Source organism: Amblyraja radiata, chromosome 6 (genome assembly GCF_010909765.2).
Source record: "Amblyraja radiata isolate CabotCenter1 chromosome 6, sAmbRad1.1.pri, whole genome shotgun sequence".
Taxonomy (NCBI): domain Eukaryota; kingdom Metazoa; phylum Chordata; class Chondrichthyes; order Rajiformes; family Rajidae; genus Amblyraja; species Amblyraja radiata.
In genome coordinates, this window is record NC_045961.1 from 46,427,934 (window position 1) to 46,452,009 (window position 24,076).

General features: G+C 38.9%; 1 protein-coding gene across 1 annotated transcript; it reads left to right on the forward strand.

Annotated features, from left to right (window-relative positions):
- Positions 1-4,342: 4,342 nt before the first annotated feature.
- Positions 4,343-23,743, forward strand: LOC116974341 (kinesin-related protein 4-like). The gene is made up of 6 exons (XM_033022689.1): positions 4,343-4,428; positions 8,741-8,828; positions 10,916-16,467; positions 18,614-18,725; positions 20,233-20,266; positions 22,956-23,743. Exons 1-6 carry the CDS (start codon positions 4,373-4,375, stop codon positions 23,084-23,086), a joined length of 5,973 nt encoding a protein of 1,990 aa, XP_032878580.1. The 5' UTR covers positions 4,343-4,372; the 3' UTR covers positions 23,087-23,743.
- Positions 23,744-24,076: the final 333 nt, after the last annotated feature.

Sequence of the window (24,076 nt, forward strand, 5' to 3'; positions counted from 1 at the left end):
AATGAGCTAAAGCAGCAATACATAAGGAGCCTGCATCCATTTTGTACAAGGCAGCACTGAGGATCTATTGCTCAGAGGCCATGAAACATCATGAACAATAGAATAGCTCATGTTTGGGATAGTACAGTAGACTGCTGCCGTACAGAGCCAGAGACCCTGATTCAATCTTGACCTCGGGTGCTGTCTGTGTGGAGTTTGTACCTTCTCTTTGTTACCATGTGGGTTTCCTCTGAGTGCTCCGGTTTCCTCCCACATTCCAAAGACATGCGGGTTTGTAGGTTAATTGGCCTCTGTAAATTGTCCCTAGCATGTAGAATAGAATTAGTGTATGGGAGATTGTTGCTCGGCATGTACCCAGAGGGCCTGTTTACATGCTGCATCCCCAAACTAAACTATGAGGAAGCTCACACAAAGGCTTTGCCTCCATGAGCTTACATGAAGGTGAGAGTCGAGCTCACCATGGAAATCAGTTGGCCAATTGATTTAGGGCTGGGTGGAGAGTGGGTTGTATTGATTTATACCTGTCCTTCTTGGTTGGCTAGTTCCCTCACCATGAGACCATCCTGATGATCTTCTTTCAGATAGATGAAAGCTCTCACTTGATTTGGGTGAAGAAATGGGTGTTTGCTGAATGGAAATACAACAGGAGTGAGATGATTGTGGGAGGAAGGAAGCTAAACACTTAGAAGGTAAGGATCAATTCAGAAAATGATCAGAAGTAGGGGGAGTGGTGGATATCAAAGGGGAGAGGATGAAGTGTCTGAGGAAATTGGCAGCATGGGAGGTGGGAACTATTAAAAAGTATCCAAAATAATATGGGCACCACAGACTCCCCATCAGCGACCTGGGTAAGGTCAGGTCCCTTTTAAATATCAATAATTCTCAAGGATGCGTTGTAATCCCCTACTCTATTCCCTGTACACTCACGACTGTGCATCCAAATACGGCTCAAACTCCATCTACAAGTTTGCAGATCACACTCGTGTGGTGGACAAGATCATGAACAATGATGAGATGGATTCAATCAACATCAATGGTGCTAGAGTGAAAATTATTAAAAGTTTCATGTGTTTTGCCGTTAATATTACCACAATCTGTCGTCGACCATCTCCATTGAAGCAACAGCCAATAAGGTAGACCAGTGCCTCTACAACCTTAGGAGACTGAGGAAATTTGGCATGTCCTCAATGACTCTGACAAACTTCTACGAATGCACCATAGATAGCATGTTGTCGGGTTGCATCACAGCTTGGTTTGGGAACAGCTCGGCCCAAGGAATTACAGAGTTGTCACTGTAGCCCAGTCCATCACTCATACCGGACTCCCCACCATTAACTCGATCCGGCGCGACTCACGTTGCAGCGGCCCCTACAGCCTGTCTGTCTTTTTTTATTTTTTTGTCTAGTTAAATGTAGTTGTTGTGTTTTTTTATACTGTCTTTAACTGTGTTTATGTGGGGGGCGGGGAAACTTTTAAAATCTCTTCCTTGCACGGGAGACCCGACCTTTTCCCTGTCGGGTCTCCGTTGTCGTTGGGGCCTAGCACCGTGGAGCGGCCTCCAACCAGAACGACCTGGGGGCTCCAGTTGCGTAGCCTGCGAAGCTGCGGACTACTTACCATCGTGGGGCTGGCCGGCCTTGGAGCGTGGGGAGCGGTGGTGGCACGCTGCTGCGGCCCGACTCCGGAGCTCCAACAACGCAACTTCTGTGGACTGTGATATCGGGAGCTCGTGGGTCCCGGGTGAGAGACCGCTTTCCGGAGCTCCCGCAACGCAACTTCTCCAGCCCATGTTGCGGGGTTGGAACGACCCGGAGCGGGGCCGTACATCGCCCGGCGCGGCTTTAATGGCCGCGGGACATTCAAACGCCCGCCGGGGGCTCCAACTTCGTGACATTTAGACCTGGAGCGGGGCCGTACATCGCCCCGCGCGGCCTTAAATGGCCGTGGGACTTACCATCACCCGCCTGGGGCTTCAACATCAGGCTTCAACATCGGGAGAAAAATGGAGAGCAGGGGAGAGAAAAGACTTTGCCTTCCATCACAGTGAGGAGGAGGTTCACTGTGATGGATGTTTGTGTGAATTAAATTGTCTAGTAGGAATCGTTTTTGTTTGTATGGCTGTAGAAACAGAGTTTCGTTTGAGCCTCACTGAGGTTCAAATGACAATAAATATAGTATTGTATTGTATTGTATTGTATTGTATTGTACACTTCACGCTGCCTCAGAAAAGCAGCCAGCGTAATCAAAGACTGGTCCCATCCCAATCATTCCTTCAACTCCCTGTTCCAATGTGGCAGAAGGTACAGAAGCTTGAAAGTGTGTACCACCAGACACAGGAACAGCTTGTTCCCTTCTGTTATCAGGCTTCTGAATGGTCCTTCCATAAGCTAGGTGGGTACTGTCCAATTAACTTCTAATGTTGCAATGTTGAGAAATATATTCACACTGGTTATCTTTCCTTTTGCTCGACCAATTGTACTTGAGTTTGACTTGCTTGTATTTATGTAAAGTATTATCTGATCTGATTGGATAACAAAACAAAGCTCTCCAGTGTACCATGGTCCACCTGACAATTATAAACCTAAACCATTTATACTTTTCCAAGTTCAGCATCAACTTTGAAGAACCCAGTTTCACAACGGGAAAGAACATACATTACCAAAACGAAATGTATGCACACATTCCTTAATTTCTCCTTTGTAAAACAAATAGTTTTGACAAGCTTTCAAAATAATCAACAGAATGTCTTTCATTTCGATTTAGTGCAGGGATTTTGATAATGGAGGCTCAGTTTTAAGAAAAAACTGTGACAATTTTCTAGCAACTCTGACATAAATAACTTTTGAAGGACTTAACTAGTGATTGAGAGCTACAGCTTTCAATAACTGCTAGTAAGGCAATAGGCCTGGAACCATTTTCAGGAGGAAACTAAGTATAATTTGGCAATATGTGTTAAGATGCATCTTTGTTAAATATAGCAAGCTTGGCAGATGTTCAAATCTTGATACAATTACTGCAACCATTTAAGTTTTAGATTTTGCACGTAACATACTCAAGGGCTGGAATAGAAAGAAAAAGAAAACTTGAAATTAAAAACAAACATTTTCTTCTAATTTATTCTTTGCTTATCCATTTTCTTTATGGAGTTTAATTAAACATGTTCTATTTTTACTCTTGGTGCTTCTCCTAAGTGCTTGAACCGACCATCTTCTCATATTTCAGATGGTCTCATTCCTTACATATTTACATCTGAGAGATTAAGCTATTTATACATTTGCTGTCATTTTGATGGAAGCATGCAAGACTAGACATTTGCTCTGACATGAAACCTTTCAAGACAACAGTTGGTCAGGAACAGTAAACTGTTTCCATCATACTTCAAAATCCACAAGTGTAATATTACTGTTATACTTTACCATCTGAAGTTACACTGCCCTTGACATTACTGCTTAGCAGCACATATTCTGCTAAAGCAATACTGATGTAGTTCCTCCCAGTTACCTGCTATTGTTGTGTCAGAAGATAATATACAAAAAAGCTTAAGGTAGTCTATCTGATAATCATGATAGTTTTATTTTGCTAATCTCTCTACCATCTCTGTTCTCTGTTGCCGTGAATTTCTTTATCAACATCCATGAAGCTCACTTCTTAAACGTAAGGGAAATTCTGTAAGACTGGGGTCAAATTTTCTGAATGGGAATGCAGACTCCACACCTGGAACTGTCAGTGTTCTCTCTCATTTCTGTTTCTAAGTAAGGTATACATATAAATGCCAGAGATCAACCTCTCTCAAGTCATTATTCTAAATATATGAAATCATATTTAGAACCCCCTGTGCTAATGTACTGATTTTGTCCATACCTCAGTAATTTTGAGTAGGGTGACAGAAAACTGGACAGCAAAGCTGGCATTAAGTTCCTGTCACGTCTGTTCTGCCAGCTCTCTTGCAGCTTAGATGGAGCTCCCAGCCCTGCTCTCAGCCACGCACTTTGGCTAAGCTCCATCCATAGGAGAAGGAAGAAAATCAAAAACCATAGAAATTTTACAATGTTCTTGTAGGCCACTCAGCCCCTCATTTCATTTCCGCAAGAACACAAGAATGCAAGAAAATAGGAAAATAAAGACACAAAATGCTGGAGTAACACAGCGGTTCAGGCAGCATCTCTAGAGAAAATGGATAGCTGACATTTTGGGTCAGGATCCTTCTTCAGACTGAAAGCTCCCCCCCCCCGACCAATGTAGGTCAGTGAGCAAAAAGATGGATGTACTTAATAAAAAGACAAAGAATATGAAAGAGGAACAATTTTATTAGACCATATGTTTCATCACACAGATTGAAACTGTGCAATGGAAACACTGTGACAAGCATATCATGCTACTTCAAGAAAATGAGACTGAGATTCAAGAGCTGAAGATCCTCTTGAATAGGTAAGAACAATTTTTCTACGTTTAGTTTAGTTCAGTTTATTATTATTGTCACGTATCAAATTACAGTGAAAAGCTTTTGCATGCGTACTATTCAGTCAAAGAAAAGACTATACATGAATATAATCAAGCCATTCACAGTGCACAGATAAAAGGTAAAGGGAACAACATTTAGTGCAGGATATAACATTAAAATCTGATAAAGTCCTATACCTTGAAATTTTAAAGCATTAATATTGATATCACAAAATACAGGGATAATAAATCAGATATTTCAACTTAATTTCTTAACATTCTCAATTCACATGATATCAACTTCTTTACAATGGGGCACAATTAAATTGTGTTTTTTATCTGTTTGAATATGACTAATAATTATATCTCTTTGACATATAATTTGCACATGTTAAAAATAATACACATAGGATATTTTGGTAGTGCATTTCTAAAGCATGGGGTAGCTCAGCAGTAGCGTTGTCGACTCTGAGCCTGGTTGTTATGTGTAGGAAGGAACTGCAGATGCTGGTTTAAACCGAAGATAGACACAAAATGCTGGAGTAACTCAGCAAGACAGGCTGCATCTCTGGAGAGAAGGAATGGGTGACATTCGGGTCGAGACCCTTCAGACTGAGAGTCAGGGGAAAGAGAAACAAGAGATATAGACGGTGATGTAGAGAGATATAGAACAAATACATTAAATATATGCAAAATAGTAAATATGATAAAGGAAACAGGTCATTGTTAACTGTTTACTAGGTGTGACGGGTGGGGGAGGGATGGAGAGCAAGGGAATGCAGGGGTTACTTGAAGTTAGAGAAATCAATATTCATACCACTGTTGACCTCATAGGCAGATGTATCAAATTCTGAATATATTATTGCTGACATTATATAACAGTGGCCAGTGCACTCTGCTTTAAAGCAATCATGAAATTATTTATTTGGGAGACAGTAAGACCATCTCCCATCACCAATCTTACATTCAGTTGTGTAATGCCGTAGGACTTTGCAAATTACTGGCTTTATCTTACACTAAACGTTATTAGGTTATTCCTTTTATAATGTGTCTGTACACTGTGGAGGGCTCAATTATAATCATGTATCGTCTTTCCGCTGACTGGTGAGCACACAACAAAAGTTTTTCACTGTACCTCGGTACACGTGACAATAGACTAAACTCAAACTCAAAATTAATTTTTCATCTACTCAGCCATAAATGGGCTCTCTTCAGGGATGTAATGAGAACATAAAAACTGTGCAATTAAAAGTATTGGAAAAAACAACAATAAAGAAAATACAGTCCAAAATGGTAGCAAATCCACAAATGAATTAAAGCTTCCCAATTGTGCCCCATATGAAGACTTTGGGGGTGGTACAGTGGCACAGCGGTAGGGTTGTTGGTTTACAGCTCCAGAGGCCTGGGTTGGATCCTGCTCTTGGGTACCATCTGTATGGTTTGTATGTTCTCCCTGTGATCTCATGAGTTTCCTCTGGGTGCTTCGGTTTCCTCCCACATTCCAAAGACATGAGATGTAATGGCAATTTCTTTCATTTCCATTGTCCAACTTTCCGTAGCCATTACTACACAGGTAGGTAGGAATGATCTTATGCAGATTACAAAATAATGGATCTTCCAGTCATTATTTCGATTTTAATTGATTCTTTATTGAAGTAGTTGTACAAACAAAGAGATGATTCATACCAGGTTCTCCTTATTCCCATACAAGCTGTAACTTTCCGTTCTCTCCCATCTGGTAAGAATTGTGTACTCTCTCTCCCGTGCTTGGTCTGATCTGGTCACTCCCTGTGGCTACGCTGTATGTAACGCCCTACTATGTATCAAGTGCCCGCCCCCAACAGTTCAAAATAATACCGCTAGAAATATCTAGACAAAATAATATAATATGCCAACAGTAGCTAGCCTAAACCTAAATGGTTCCTACATGCGGGTTTATAGGTTAATTGGCTTCTGTAAATAGTTCCTAGTTTGTAGGATAGAATTAGTGTATGGGTGACTAGTGTATGGAAGATAGAGTTGCTACTTTACAGCACCAGAGACCCAGATCATACCTGACTGCAGGTGTTGCCTGAAGAATTTGTATGTTCTCCTTGTGATTGCGTGGGTTTTCTCTGGGTGCTCCCGTTTCCTCCCATATTCCAAAGACATGCAGGTTGGTAGGTTAATTGGCTTCTGTAAATTGTCCCTAGTTTGTAGGATTGAACTAGTGCACGAGTGATCACTGGTCGGCATGGATCCAATGGGCTGAAGGATCTGTTTCCATGCTGTATCTGTAAAACACTCATATGTACCTCTAACTGCAAAACAATTTAAACATAAAATGCACTACATAAACACTCTTGATAAACACAATCAAGATAGGCTTGAAACCGAACTTAAATAGCACTTCCAGACTTTTGCAAATTATCTAATGTATCATACCATGTTTATGTGGACTTTGTGCATTCAGAAAATATCTCCAAATAGTATCTAAGCTCAGGGATAGATAGATACGAATAAAGATATTATAATGCCAAATCAAAGATACAGTTGAAAGTAAAGATATTGAGCCAGCTTTTTGTAAAAGGATGCAAGGGATTACCAAGCACAAGTATAATCAGTCAAGTATGATTGTGATGGAGGCAAATGTATTTTAACTTAATGATAATGAACCTTCTCTGTTTCCAATCCTCAGTTTACCAATACTGATAGCAGGACACGTTTTTTTAAAAATGGACACCAATTCAATCATAACAACCAAAAAAATCTTAGGATAATTGAAAGCTAATAGCGTGAATCACAGGGATTGAGTGTACTCACTACAACAGGTGTGAGGATATTATTGAATCAGTGGCATAGAGAGGTTGAATAAACATCTGTTGTTAAAGATGTTGAATACAGAGAACCCATATCCCTTTACCAGATCACAAAACTTCACTTAATCATGAACATATCATCGGAATGAGGATCAATTAAGTCTTTATATCAGGATGCTAGTCTGGTTGGAAATTGACTGTAAAAAGTGAAGGTGCCATGTTAATCACAATTGTTTTAGTTTTAGTTTTAGAGCTGCAGCGTGGAAATAGGAAATAGTAAGAGAGCAACTCTGCCGCTGCGCCATTGTGCCACCAATATAGATTAAAAAGTAATTTGTTTTTGGATGATGTTGTTTGAAGTATAAATATTAGCAGGCTGTTGGAAGACCCAGATTGCATATCTCTGAATAATGATAGTTTAACATCTTGTTGAAAAGATGGCACTTTCACCTTTAGGGACAGAATCTAAATAACATCTTGAATTTTGCATCAAAGTCCACAAAAGGAACTTTAATTCCAGGTCCTTTACATCAAAGAGAAGTAAGCCAAGAGCCAAATAAGAGGTGAGAAAGATGGATATTTGTGGATTATTACTCGGTTCTATCCATTCACAACTCCTCACCAAATGAAGCAGTCTGTGCCTCATGCTGCAAGACCAAAACAAAATACAGTCATAGGCTGAGAAGCAGCTAGTACCATCTGTGCCACAAAAGTGCTAACCAAAGATGATCTCCAACAAGAGAAAGCCGAACCACCTTCCCTGGACTTAAATGGCATTTTCATTGTCAATAAAATATTTGACAGATGAGGTTGCATCTGTGGGAAGAGAAACAGAGTTAACATTTCAGGTTGAGGACATTTCTCTTCCCACATATGCAGCCTGACTTGCTAAGTATTTTCAACATTCTATTTTTATTTTTGATTTCTAGCATCTGTAGATTTTTGATTACATTATATATCACTAGTTTTCTCTTCCTCAATATATTAGGTTAACATTGAACAGAAACTCAACTGCACCATCCCTATAAATTTGGTGACTAGAAGGGCAGGCCAGAGGATACACACCTCCTAACACCACAGTGCCCTCCCACCATCTATAAGACACAAATCTGGATTGCGAATGAATACTCTCCGTTTGTCTGGATTAATGTGGTGTTATCAACTCTGAAGAAGCTTAGCACCATCAAGAAAAACAAATCCACATGATAACTATCCCATCAACCAAGTTCTAAGGGAGAAGATCAGTCGCCTTACTTGCTATTTCTGATATGGGTATAATATTGCACCAATGCACTACCTTAAATAAGTATAATAGATTTAATTAAGACATTTGTGAAATTTTCTTCTAAAAGTGATAATCTGCTCCATGCTGGAAGTCTGAAATAAAAACACAAAATGCTGAAAATACTCTATTGGTTAGGCAGCATCCATGGAGAGAGAAATGGAATAAGCATTTCAGATCAATGACCTTTCATCATAAATGAAATGTTCTTACTGTTTAGGCAGAAGCATGAGCAGAGGCAACAATGGAAAGCCCAGGAACATGAAGTCCAACTGTCTAATACACTGCAGAGAAACAACACACCATTGGTGAGTAAGGGGCCAAATACATATATTCAAAGACATTTCAAAACAGGTCAACTAGTAAAACTGGGACAGAATAGTGCACTTGGAGTATATTCGAGATTTCAAAACTAATGACTTAATGTTACTTAGTAGATATTTACATAGTTAGCTGCTTACTGGATTACTGGCTTACTGCATACTGGTAGCGAGAAGGTGGTGAGAGCCGGTATTGAGGGGGAATGGTTCTGGGATGCCAGAACTAACTGTTAAGCCTTCTCAAGGTGTTGTGAGCCTAATTCCATGAAACACCAGTTTAACGTCGCCTATTCCTTCGCTCCATAGATGCTGCCTCACCCGCTGAGTTTCTCCAGCATTTTTGTCTACCTTTTAAATAGTTAATGGTGCTTTTGGAAAGTCCTTTCTAACAGCTGCAACAAACTGTAACTCCTTTCTTCACATTATGAATACACCTACGTCAATCAAGCACTCATAAATCACTCACTGATGGTTGAGTCTATTTTGGTTCATGTTGGTTAGCAAGTTTTTATTTGAACTGAGTAAACTGAACACAATCAAAATACAAGGAACTGCAGGCACTGGAATCTTGAGCAAAACACAAAGTGCTGGTAGGAACTCAGCCAGTCATGCAGAGTCTGTGGAGTTAGCTGACGTTTAGGTTTCTTCAGACCCTAACTGAAGCAGTGTCTCGACCTGAAAACTGTCTGTCCGTTCCCTCCACAGATGCTGCCTGACCTGCTGTGTTCCTCCAGAATGAACACGCGGCAGCCTGCTGGACTGAATGCTATTTGGATTTGAGCATCATTTAAGCGACCGGAGCAAGAAATTATGACCATTTAAAATTCTATTCCAGCTCAGCACTTGTTTATAGCCAAGAATTTGATGGCTCACATGGAATGTAGGGAAGGATTTAATGATCTGATGATAGCAGCCTGAATCCTATGTGTCAGCTGATTGAAGTCATTTATAGATAGCGGAGGTTTCCACCATCACAATACAAGTCTGCCAGGTTTGGCAAGAAATTGTCAAATTGGAACATTGGATTTTCAAAACCACATTTATTAAAGGACGGAAGTAAAATAATAAACATGAGAATGATAGCATAATAGCTAAATTACTGGAATAATAGTCAAAAGTTTGGGTGAACAATCCAGATGCCAAATTCAAATCCATCTCAGCAGCTGTAGAATTTAAATGCAATTCATGAAATAATTTGGTCAGCAAGAAATAATCATGGCAAGCGGGTCCCTCAAGTCTCTTATAAGTTTGGGTCATTGAAGAATTTAGAAGTAAAATAAAAAACTGTAGCTTCTGGAGAAATTTGGGAATTGCTGGAAATACTCAACAGTTTTGTGGAACTTAAACAGAACCTGTGGAAAAAACAGGCGCAATTAAAGTTTCAGATTGACTAAAACTGGACTAGTAAAGTGATAAAACAAATAAACAAAATGAGATTCGGGGCTCAGGAAGGGGTGAGGATGGAAGTCAGGTAGAAACAAGGAACTGCAGATGCTGGTTAACCTCTAACAACCTATCCCCTTTCCTTCCCTCTACCTCCCCCCCTCCCCCACACCTCCCCCTTTCCTTACCAACCCCCCTCCCCCCATGCCCCACCTGAACTCGCACCTATTTTACCATTGCCCCTCCACCCACATTCCTTCCACTGGGTTTACAATTCACAACTCTTCAATCGTTTTTGTCTCACACCTGTTTTAATCTCTGGCCTATGTTCCGTTCATCTGCCTATCAAAACCCCCTTTACCTGCTTTCACCTATTACCTGCTGTGCTTTGTCCTGCCTCTCCTCTTTCCTGGCTTTCTTCTCCCTCCATCTCCTCCCCTTTCCCATAATCTGTCTGAAGAAGGGTCCCAACCCAAAACGTCACCTACCCATGCTCTCCAGAGATGCTGCCTCACTGACTGAATCATTCCAGCACTTTGTGTCTAAACCCCAGTTCTTGTTAATGTACCTATTGGTGCCACAAAGCATGCCGAAGAGGATGGCCTTGATTACTTAGGAGTCATCAATGTGAATGTTATTCTGTGTGCCATCTTATTCACAAACCTTGTTATTTTATATTATTGTCCATTTAGCTCCAAGCTCATCTGAGGACAAACACTATTCAGGCAGAAATACCTGAAGGACACCGGAAAAGTGAACACTTGCAGACAGCTGTTGAAGAGTTTCAGTGTGTAAATGATCAGTTTTCTCCAACGAATGTGGATACAGATGCTGAACTGCACAATTGCAAATCTAAGAATGTGCAGCATCTGCAGTTTCAAGAAAAGATTGCAAAATTGCAATCTACGGTTGCAGATCTGACTGAAAAGAATTACAAGAATTGTAGCCAAGTGGCCAAAGTGCAGGAATCAATTATCAATATAAAAACTGCAATAGATGAGATAAAAGAAGAAAACAGCAAACTACATTCTATGATTTCTGAATTGCATTTGCAAATGAACTCTATTACTATGGATCCGCAGGGCAATGTTCAGCCCGCTGATGAATCTGTGAGGGACAAGCTTTGTGAAAAGGCAGGAACTGAAGATGAGGAACTTCATCTCAGGATCTTAAACCTATATGAACAAAATAATCAGCTGAAAACTATGATCATAGACTTAGATAAAAAACAAAGCTGCCAAGGAACATTACATTCACAAATACAGGAACATATTGATCAGTTTCAGGCTGTTGCTGAAAAATTACAGCAAGGAAATAAAAAAGTGCAAACCATCATCTCAGAACTTTATGAGAAAAAATGCCAATTTGAGGATTTGGCATCAGGCCTACAAAGAAATATTGCCAAACTGCAGGCAGCTATTCCCCACAATGTGCAGCCTGGTGCATTTTCAGAGCTGCGACATATGACAGAAAATTACTTAAACCTGCGGCATGAGAACTGGAAGCTGCAGGACAAAATGTCAGAGCTTTGCAAAAGTAAGAGCTGGCTTGAAAGCTCCCTATCAACATTAAACGCAAAGGTTTTTCAGCTTGAGGCTAGTAAATTTGACAGTCAAAAGCTCCAACACAAGATATTCGATCTTCAGGACAAAAGTAATGAATATACAAACGCTATCATCAAGCTTGAAGGTGAAAATATTAATCTACAAAAAAATTATTGTGGCCTTCAAAGCTATAAAAACAAACTGTTAACAATTATTTCAGAACTACAAAGTAAAGCATTAATGTTAGAGGGTGCTGACTTACAAAACAAACGGCTACAATGTCTTGCCCAAGAACTCCTTGGAAAGAATGCAGAATTAAACGTCAAAATCATCGTACTTGCAGAGAGAAATAACTCTTTGGAAGAATATCTTTTGCAAGTGCAGCAAAATATAAATCATCGTCAGAAAACTGCAGTAGAGTTACACGGATATACAAGACCCCAAACTACAATTGCAGAAGTGAGTGGGAATAAATACCAGTTTGAAACAGAGCTGCAGACAGTAATAGATATATTAGCCATCACTGCTGCAATCAAGGAGAAACTTCAGGTAACCATCTCTGAACAGCAGGAGCATATTTTGGAGTCTCAAGGTAACATTTTGAAACTACAGAGAAGAATCACCTCTCTTCACCAGTTAGTAACTGAACTACAAAATATTAGCCATCAATTTAGCTTAAATGTTTTGGAATTGCAAGACAACATTTATATGTCAGGCATCAGAGAAGCACAAAACCAATGTAGTCCAGTGATCTGTCAGGACAAGAAACATTATCATGAGGGAATGGTCAGTATTTCACAGCTCGAGACCGTGTTAGAATCACCATTTGCAAGGTTAACAGCTTCCACAGAAAGCTCTCTTATTCATATAATCCTTAAAATTATAAAGATTAGCAAAGACATTGTGGTCTCCATTGAGAAAATTGGGATCGAAACCAGACATCTTCAGGTTTCAATTTTTGATCTTGAGCTTAAGATGCAGTTACATAAGGATGGCTTGTTAAATTCAGAAGTGGACACCCTTCAAGAAATTGTTCAGCAGCTGAAGGAGCATAAATATTCACTTGAGAACCATGAATATGAGAAAGCACTCCTGCAACAAAAGATATCTGAAATTGATAAAATCCTGGTCAATGAAACATCCTTCACAAATGAAATTGAGGCTCAAATCAAGGATCAACAACACACAGCTAATTCTGAAAATAAAAAATTGCAAAAATTAATAATAGACCTTTTGAGTAATAATCTGGAACTTGAAAATACAATAAATTGGACTCTGGAGCGTAATGAAGTATTGGATGTCCAACTTGCTGCTTTGAAAAATATTCTCAGAGAGGAACAGGTACAATTTAATGAAAAAGAAGTCAAATTAAACTGGCAGTGGAAGATATATATCAAACATATTGAACATCTACAAGGTGTGTTATCAGAAATGGTTGCGGAAAATACAAATCTTAAAGAAACAGTTGAGATACTTGTCCAAGAGAAAGTTCACCTACAAACTACAGTATCTGAACTGCAATCCAATTTAAAATCAGGGAAGTTAAATACAAAAAGTCAGCAGGATGACCATTTGCATGCAGAGTCTTCCAACAGTAGACTGTGCAAGAAAAGTAAAACAGTGCAAAAAAATAACATCAAACTCACTAGAAGCTTGAAGGAATTTGAAGGAGTTCCAGATCTTCCTGCGAATACAAGGAACAAGCTAAAGCCAAAACTAACAGAGGAAAATCTATCCTTTGATGAGGAAGTCCGTCAAATTGAAGAGAAGGCCATAAATAATGATGGAAAAGATTGCCTTGAGGCCTTACTAGAGGAACTGATGGACGAGTCCGATAAAGATTGTGAGGTGCATATTGCTATTGAAAAGGCAGAGACAACGACAGATCTTGTAAACCTTGAAATAAATATACCACTTACTGATAAGGTGTTATTTCACTTGGGAAGTGAAAGATCAGATATATCTAATCCATCAACATTAGATGTCTCTGAAAATTTTCAAATGCAGAAAATGCCCAATGAACTGATGGAGTATAACAAAGAACTTACGGCATACATTGAGACTCTTATGGAAGAAAAATACTGGCTGACAGTTGCAGTTTGTGAACTGAAACTAAACCTGACGGAATTGCAACAACAGGTCGATAAAAGTGAGTCACAAATGATAAATAACTTTTGCAAATATATTCCAATATTTATTGATCCTGTGGAAAATGAAAACACACGACTTTTTGATCATGAAAATGCATTGGTTAACATTGTTAATGAATTGGGGAAAAATGCATCATTAGATGAATTTGATTGTAGCAGACCTGCTGTTCAAATGGAGATAGAGAAGGAGAAATCTGATGCAGAAAATAATCAACTTCAAAACAAAGTTAAAGACCTCCAGAAAAAGAATGAAGAATTAGAAATGTCTATTAAAAAACACGAACATGAGAAGAAATTGTTAGAAACTAATCTCATTAAGAAAGAGAATTATCTTTCTCTGGAACAGAAAAATGCCTGTGAAATGCAAAGCCTCATGAAATATGAAATCCAGATCATTGAAAAGCAAAAATGCCAGTTAGAAACTATGGCCGATGATCTATTGGATGGAAACATGACTTTATCAGTTGATGTAGATAAAATGTTGCTACAGCTCACAGAAGATGAAATGGACAGTGATCTTAAAATGCAACACTACTTCAATGAACATGAAGCTAAGATTTCTGAGCCAGAAGAAGTGTGTGAAACTATTGAAGTACAAGATGAAGCGAAAACACTGGATGAGACAAGAAGACAACATAAATTGATCGAGAAGTATAAAGTAGAGAAAGAGTCTCTTTTAAAGTTTAAAATTCTACTCAGAAATCAGCAAATGTACTGCAGGACAAGTGCTAATCTCACAAATGATTTAAAGGAAGTTGATGAAAAAATAGGACGACTTCAGGAAAAGCTGAATGCTCTGACATGTAACAGCTCAAAATTTCTGGAGATTCTTAATCAGTCCACAGAAAGGAGTCAGATCAGTAACATTTGTAGTTCAGAAAGTCAGGTGAGCAAGTCAGTATCAATGGAACCTGTGCACCTGTGTAACTTAATAAACCCAGATTTCTCTGGAAAACATGCTGATATTTACCCAGACAGCGGAAAAGACTTGGAATCATATATTCAGCTGTCGAAAGAAAAGAATAAAAGCAAAATCTTAAATGTACAAAACGTTCAACATCTAGAGTCAATCAAGGAATCACAGAACAGTAATGAAAGCATACAAAAGGCCATGGAAAAGACTGACAGAGATAAAAAATTGCTTGAATTAAATGTGACTCACCACAAAGGAAGGATAGATGCTGAGCAACATGCCTGCAATAACTTGACAGTTTATCTAAAAAACAAAAGCAAGATATTAGGAAATCAGAATAATAATTTCCATGATATGATCGCTGAATTGTTGAATGATATCTCAAGATTTCAAGTTTCAATTGATAATCTTGAGCAAGCAAAAAAACTGTTAAAGATTAAAATCACTGAGCTGAATGATGGAATGAAAATAGATGAGGCATGCTGCAGTTACAGAGTAAAGCAAGGGAGTTCATCTCAGGCTGCTGACCCACCAAAGAAATTAACAGGATCTGAGAACACTATGATGAATTTCCTTGCAGCTCTTTATGAAGTGGACAAGGATACAATTCTTCCTGCAGTTATGAACCACGTTCTTGAAACAGGTGACGAACTTCAAAACAGTGAAACGAGATCTCAACAAACCATTGATAACACTGAAAATGGTAGAATAATGTTTGTGAAAACCACTGGTAATTTGCAAGATAAAATATTAGAAGAGCACAATTTTAGTATTGCATTACTGGAACTTTCTCAGACTATGGATCCTTCCTCTGCGAACAGTTACCAACGAAAAGTTGTGAAAAATCCACCAGAAAGTCATTATTCACAAAATGAAAGTTTAGTAGATAAAAAAGTTAAATTAATAGATAGTGAGCCCACAGAAGAACATTTGACCTCAACTAAAATTCACTTTCAACCAGCGAATGAGGAAGACTTGAAATGGACAATGCAAGAGACGGAATTGGTGGATATGGCTCTTGGGAGCATAGCGGGAGAAATAAGTCTAGGTCCAATTTCAGAAAACCAACTAAGTATCTATAAAACCAAGAGAAATAATACAGAAAGCGAAACAATAAATAAATTAATAATTAATTTCCAAGACATAAATCAACAAGCCAAGGAGAAGAACATTTTTTCAACTTGTGCGCATTTAAGTGTAGCCGATGAGGACTACAATCTTAAAACTAACTGTAAGTGTGACTTCAATCAGAATTGTACTGAATCTGAAGTAAGGAATACATGGCTGCAGGAAACATTTGAATCAACTAACAGTATGGGATATCCAGAAATAGGAAATATTATGAGAGGGCAAGACACATTGCTGGCTGGAGATTCCAAGCAACAATACACAGGAATAGAAAAAATTGCTGATACTGTAAGAACAACATCAGTTTGTGCCATTGAGTCTCCAATTATATATATTAAGGGCACCTGTCAACAGGAAAAAGCTGTACCATTGTCAAAGAGGGTGCAGGAGCGAAATAGGGTCACTCTAAATCATCAAGAAGACAAAGAATTGGTCAAACCAACTCTCGATCATCAAGAGACCGAACTTTGGGAGGAAGAACTTACGGATAACGGTTACATTGATCAGAGGTAGAAATTAAAGATGCTATTTGTCTCTCGTCAAGCCTGATTATCTGTAAATGTCACCTGGTTGTGAATACAGGGTATTCCTATTAATGGTTCGAATTAGCCTGACACACTGAGTTACTCTAGCATTTTGTGTCTATCTTTGGTATAAACCAGCATCTGCAGTTCCTTCCTACATATATTTTTCAAAGAGTAAGGTTAAAACACTCAAAAACCAAGGACAGGTGAAGCATGGCACATAATTAATTAAATTAAATGGAGGTGACACCAAAGACCTTTGAACATGAGGAAGAGTGGGATAGGGACACACCATCAGCATGATCCATGGTTCAGCCCTAATTGAGATTACATTCTCTATAATTTAATTAAACTACAGACACATAAGAGAATAAGAAAAATATGTCAGATTTTAAATATGGATGTCTCTCAACTTGTGCCTTCATTCATGGTTCACTTCATTCATGTTTCTGTGCTTCAAGTCCAGTTTAGTACCCAATCCCCTTATCCATAATTTCCCTGAATGTCCAAAACCCCATTAACCATAACATTGAATGTACTTAACAAGCAGCCATCCATGGATCTTGGAGAAAGAGAATTCCAACAATTTCCAGGAAGATATTTCTCCTCATTTCAGTTCTAAATGACTGGCCACATATTGAGATTATTCTCCAACATGTATACTCTCTGGCTAATAAAAACACACCTTACACTGGAAGGAACTTCTGGGACAAAGGACAATTACATATAAGCAGTCTGTTGGTTATCAAGGTGAATGATGCTACCGGGACTTGGATTTGCAATTGGCCATTGGTTCTGATTCTGAGTTGTTATGATGATTGCCGTGAGACGTTATTGATAAAATTTACATTTTTGAAGGTGTAGAGAAGTTTGCATTCACATAGACACTAGGGTGTGTTCACATCTGACCAACCTAATTTGCCTGCAAGTAGGCTGCCGCAGTAGCAGAAACCAGGTGGAAGTAGGCCAGCCTGTTATCAAAGTGTTTTGAAAATTTGCAGGGCCAATCCATGAAAAACAGAACAAGACTTTAGTCACAGCAAGTCTCCAAATGCTGGTTGGTTAGCATCATCATCTACCTCCATCGAGATAATAAAGAGCCTGGATTCCCAATCAGGGTGAGCAAGTACATGTTCTGAAAAAATGTAGGGACAGAGAACTAATTTAGGGTGAAAGTGAAAGTAGGATGAAAGTGAAAGTACAATCAGTAAATGTTCAGTGCACTAGTCATTATTGCTGCTATCTCATTCTAATCAATTTTTCTTTCCCATTTTTCCTTATTATCCTTCTTCTCCTCCACCAAGATTGGTAGTCTACCTTCTTATTCCTCTGATGGACACTTGCTTGGAAAGACAAAACTATGGAAAACAGCAGATTATGTCTATTTTTAGTACTTTTTTAACTACAAAATAATTCACATAGCAGAGCTGCACTATGGAACTGACAAGTTTGAATACAGCAGATCTTTTGTGAAAATGTTACTAATATGAATGTTAAATAACTTTTTCTCCATTAATGAGGAATCTGTAATAAATACTGCCAAGTGAGGAGAAGGTGGCTCCAACTTTAAATTAAATAGTTTATTGTTTTGAAGATGTAAATTCAAATATCTCCACTATAATATATGTTTTGCAAACATGGAGACATATTTGAATAGTATTATTTTTCAAAAATCATACTGAGAATTTTACAGCTCTTTTATCTCTATCCTACAAATAATATAAAGCTGGCCACATTAAAATTTATCTTTCCCTTTGATTATAAACTTCAATATTCTCTCCAGATGCAACATTATATTTCCTCCACAATAATTATTGCAACCATGAAAAATGTTCTTACATGTTGATCATTTGAGAAATATGAATTGTTATATAGATTGGTCCTCCAATTAGATGTAAGTTTAAATCCAAACAATTGAAAAATCATCACAGATCATTAATTGCAAAAAACAATTTGCAGTGCCTCAGTTTACAATATACTAAATCACATCAATGTAACAATGCAATACTGGTGTAAAATTACTATCTATTTTTTATTCTATGGTTGATTGCACAGCATTAGCATTGTAAACATTATTGTGCGTTGTGTGTACATAAATTAACATGTTGATTTTTTAATATTATTTGTGCAGTTTATCCATTAAGCCTATGGCCGTCTCCACTGAGTTTATGGAACCTACATCCTCTGGCACTGAACAGATTACTGAAACTTCTGAAGTGCAAAAAGACAACAAAAATGTAAAGGTAAAAGTAGAATGTGACCTTTTGGGAATCCATTATCTTCAACTATTTGAAATGGTGTGACATTACAGCAGAATCAGTACAGATCAATTCTATTAGCTTTATTAATCAGGAATCAATTCCAACATCCTTAATGAATGTAGCTCATTAGGTTTTTTTATATACAGGTGAGTTATGCAAAGAGAAACAGTTCATGTGGTTTTCATGCAAGAAGTGGCACAACTGATAGAGCTGCTGCCTCAGAGCACCCGAGACCCAGGTTAATACTGACATCAAGTGCTGCTGTTTGCACAATCTCCCTGTGACGACATGGGCTTCCTCCTGGTGCTCTGGTTTCCTCCCACATCCCAAAGATGTGCGAGTTTGTAGGTTAATTGGCCTCTGTAAATTGCCCCAGTGTGTGGGGAGTGGATGGGAAAGTGGGATAACATAGAACTAGTGTGAAAGGGTGATCGATGGTCAGTGTGGACCAGGTGGGCCAAAGGACCGATTTTCATGCTGGAAATCTAAACTAAACTAAATGGAAGGAACTAATGGTTATTTACAATCATAACTATTTCCCCTCATTCAAATGTTGAGATGTATTGTTTCAAGTATCAAAAATGACTAACAGTTCATTAACTTACCAATAGCCTGAATCAGATGAACAAAATGTAGCATCTGTGTAAAATTATGAGTGCAAATGAGAAATATGTGAAAACATCTATTATTCCCCTTCTGAATGAATGAATGAATCTCTGTATTGTCATTGCACATGGTACAACGAAATTTAAAAGGCAATCCCACGGTGTGATTCACAAGAGCAATTTTAAATATATAAGAAAAGGTAAAAATATATACATATAAAAAAAAATTTAAAAATCACAGATAAATAACAATAGCAGCTGAGGTAGAACCATTCAGTTGAATGTGAGTGTTATTTCTTATTTTGCATTGTTAAGTTCACGTATGGCTATGGGATAGAAGCTGTCTCTGAGTCTGTTTGTGCGAGTTTTGAAAGACCTGTACCGTCTGCCAGAGGGCAGCAGGTGGAACAGGTTGTGTCCAGGGTGGGAAGGGTCCTTCAGGATGTTGGCTGCCCTGCCAAGGCAGCGAGAGCTGAAGATGTCCTTCAGGGAAGGCAGTGGGCAGCCAGTGATTTTTTGTGCGGTGTTGATGACCCTTTGAAGGGCTCTCCTGTCCGCTGCAGAGCAGCTGGCATACCATGGTTATACAGTACGCCAGCACACTCTCGATGGAGCAGCGGTAGAAGGACACCAGCAGCTTCTCCTCCAGGTTGTTTTTCCTGAGGATCCTCAGAAAGTAGAGTCGCTGCTGGGCCTTCTTGACTGCTGTGGTGGTGTTTGTAGTCCAGGAGAGATCCTCCGTAATTTGTGTGCCCAGGAATCTGAAGTCTGAGACCCTTTCCACACAGTCCCCATTGATGAATAGGGGTTTGGGGGCTGCACTGTTCTTACGGAAGTCTATGATAATTTCCTGATTCACCTTTCTTTGCAAAATTCCCTATCAGGCAGCAATTACTGATCTTGTGGTCAAGATAAAACGTAAGTAAGCATGGAACGTTTGGATGTTTGTTTGTCAATAGCAAAGATTCTGCATTGTTCTGGAAGATATTTATTAAATTGTTTTTGAATGTAACATCATATTTCAAGGGTTTTTTTTCCTCAGAGAAAATGTCTGCTTTGTGACCATCTTTAGCTGGGCAAGAAACCCTTGCCCAGGCAAAATCAAGATAATTAGGTAACCAAATATTAGCAGCATTTCCACAGCGACAGAAAAGGAAGAAACCATTGTCATAGCTCTGAGGACATATGTTTAAGGTGAGGGGAGGAAGGGGGGGGGGGGTGAGTTTGAGATTTAATAGGAACACGAGGGGCAGCTTTTTTACTCAAAGGTGGTCAGTGTATGGAACGAGTTGCCGGAGGAGGTAGTTGAGACAGTGGCTATCACAACATTTAAAAAACATTTAGACAGCTACGTGGATAAGATAAGTTTAGAGGGATATGGGCCAAACACAGGCAGGTGGGACCAGTGGAGATAGGCCTTGTTGTTCAGCATGGGCAAGTTGTGCCAAAGGGCCTGTTTCCAAGCTGTATGACTCTGTTGCAACAAAGCAAGATTGATTGTGTGGATCAAACATTAAATCACTCTCCTGGAACCTACAAACTTAAAACACTTGTGGATAATATGCTATATACCATCACTTATCTCATTGCAAGATGGTAAAAGTGCATATATACTTTGGCTTTAGTGTTTAAAAATGTTTCAAGGCGCTTCACGGGTAATTAAAAAAAAGAATGCTGAATGAAAAATGTACCTAATAGGAATTCCTCTTCAGATTTATTTGATTTAATTACTGATGACAATGGCAAATGTTCCAATGATCAAATAATGGATACAAAAAATGGATTCAGTGTAAAATACGAGGGCTGTGACAACCTATTGCATGCTGCATCATGTACATGCACTTACATTTCCCTTGAATACATTCTATTAAAGAAATATTTTGGTGTCTGGAAAGGTTTACTAAATTTGCAATGTTTGGCATTTTTTTTGTTTCCTTTTGTAACATGGGTCTTTGTATGTTTCTTTTAATGAATTCCTCCCATTAGATTATCTGCTTGTTTTGCCTTATTACTCAAAAGCAGGACACATTATGCATCCATCTTTGTTGGAAGATTTGGAAAATAATCTTGAATGCGTTGCATATCCTCCTTATACAAAACATTTTCCACAATTTTTCAAGGTTAATATCTCCACAGTTTTCTATTAATATAAACCTCTCTAATTTGTTACTTGTCATCCTTAAATTTCTTGTTACCAATTTGCATCTACAATAATTTCTCAGTGGTTTAACTAATCATTATGCTATGAAACAGGGTAATCCGAAGGGGATCTCTTTGAATCATCTTTCCATTTAAATCGTAGCATTGTTAAAGGAGATGCTCAGGGCATGTTTTTTTACACAGAGGATGTTGGGTGCCTGGAATGTGCTGCCAGGGGTGGTGGTGGAGGCAGTTACAAGAGCATTTTAAATAGACAAATTGATATTCAGGAAATAGAAGGATATGGATCATGTGCAGGCAGATGAGATTAGTTTCTCTTGGGTAGACAAAAATGCTAGAGAAACTCAGCGGGTGAGGCAGCATCTATGGAGCGAAGGAATAGGTGACGTTTCGGGTCGAGACCCTTCTTCAGACTGATGTGGAGGTGGTGGGGGGGGGGGGCGGGGGGGGGGCGGGGGGGGGGAGGGGGGGCGAGAAGAAGATAGCAGATGAGATTAGTTTCTCTTGGCATCATGTTCGGCACAGACATTGTGGGCCGAAGGGCCTGTTCCAATGCTGTACTTTTCTATGTTCTATATTTATTCTGTAGGTATAATCTGGAGACCTGATTCATCTTAGATATTCAGACCCTCTTATTCTCAGGATTCAAACCCTGGTCTGCCCAACATATGTCACAAGTTAACATTCACAAATTATGGGCGTAGAATTAGGCCATTCGGCCCAAAGATTCTATTCCGCCATTCAATCGCGGCTAATCTCTATCTCCTAATCCCATTTTCCTGCCTTCTCCCCATAACCCTCGACACCCGTTCTAATCAAAAATTTGTCGCTCTCTGCCTTAAAAATATCCACAGAGGACTTTGCTTCCACAGTCCTCTGTGGCAATGAGTTCCACAGAAGAGCTACCCTCTGACTAAAGAAGTTCCTCCTCAACTCCTTTCCTTGGAGACGCAAGGAACTGGAATCTTGACACTAAGTACCAGAGTAACTCAGCCGGTCAGGCAGCATCTCTGGAGGACATGCATGGGCAGGGTAGGCGACATAGAGGGAAGAAAACCGGGGGCGGGACAAAGCCACCCCACCCTTTTGCAGCTTCCTCCACCTACTATAATCAGTCTGAAGAAGGGTTCCAACCCAAAATGTCATCTAACCATGTCATCCTGAGCTGTTGTCTGACCCGCTGTTACTCCAGCAATTTGTGTTGTACTTATTTCCTTATTGTCTGTTAGATGAACATTTCTATCAGTGTTTTATGCAGCCAGCTTCTTGCATCTTTGAACAAGCATGAATTGCATGTGTTTAATAGTTTCAAAATTCAACTAATTAGTTTGCATAACCATAAAATGGTAAAATAATTTTTAAAAAAAATACATATGCTTATTATAATTAGAAACTTGCAGATCTTGAAAATGTCCACCTTCTGAAATATGCTCTTAATTATTTGTAGCAACCTTGATTGAAGAAGATATCAACAGTTTGAATTCATTGACATCAGAAGAAATAACTGGACATGAATTGATAGAGAAGGAAAATAACAAATCTACTCCATCTTTGTGGATGAGATGCATGATACAGTAATTCTTCAAAGTGATTCAAATACTGTGCAAAATTATAACCAATGTAGTTTAAATTATTCAGCAAAACACTGCCTTATTGTCATGACGGGTTATTTATTCTGATGCTTAACAATTCACTTCACTTCATCGTTTTTTTTGAAGAATCGTCCATATTTTTAATCTTTTTAATCCTCATGCGAATCACCATTTGGAAATCAATATCAACTTAAAAGGATGATTACTTCCTAGCACAAGCTTTAATGCCCGATACACACATCACATTAACAAAATGTTTTCAAATGATTCCTGAAATATTCAATTTTTATTGAGATTTTGCCTTATTTCTCTTTCTGCCAATACAACCCATTGAAAATCAGAAGACAATGCAGTTTGAAGTCAGACATCTGGGAAGGTGTTGCTAATCTGAGTCTATGTTAGAGTATCAAAAGTGACTGTTCGGGGGAAATAGGTTTTACTTTTTACAGAAACTAAACACATTATCTAGTAATCTAGTTAAACATGACAGGACCTCTTCAAAATGGGACATGTAGTTTTAGGTGGGTGGTAACACAGGGAGCAGATTATGCAGCACTCTATATTACAAACTTTATTTGAATATTCTCTTCTGTATCTCAACCATGAATTCCCATTCTGCAATAAAACAAATAATTTGCTGTAACTAATTTTAATTGCATGGACTATGTTTATCAAACGTGGAACAGTTGACTTGCAGGTAACTCTGTGATGATGAAAGTGGAGCATATCTCTCAACTGCAGATGAACTGCTGGCCAGCCAACACCACAGCAACCCAAAGCAGAATAAAACATTGAATTACATGGCATAATACACTATGCATGCCTCGGTGGTCTGGCAAAATGACTCATTGCCAGAACTCACCAACAAGCACAAGACCTGGCTAAGCTGGCGGTGAGTGAGACCCTCCCAGTCAGAACCTTCCTGTACCATCGGAATCTTACTACCACGCTGCCCTCGAACGGCTGCTCTGCAGAT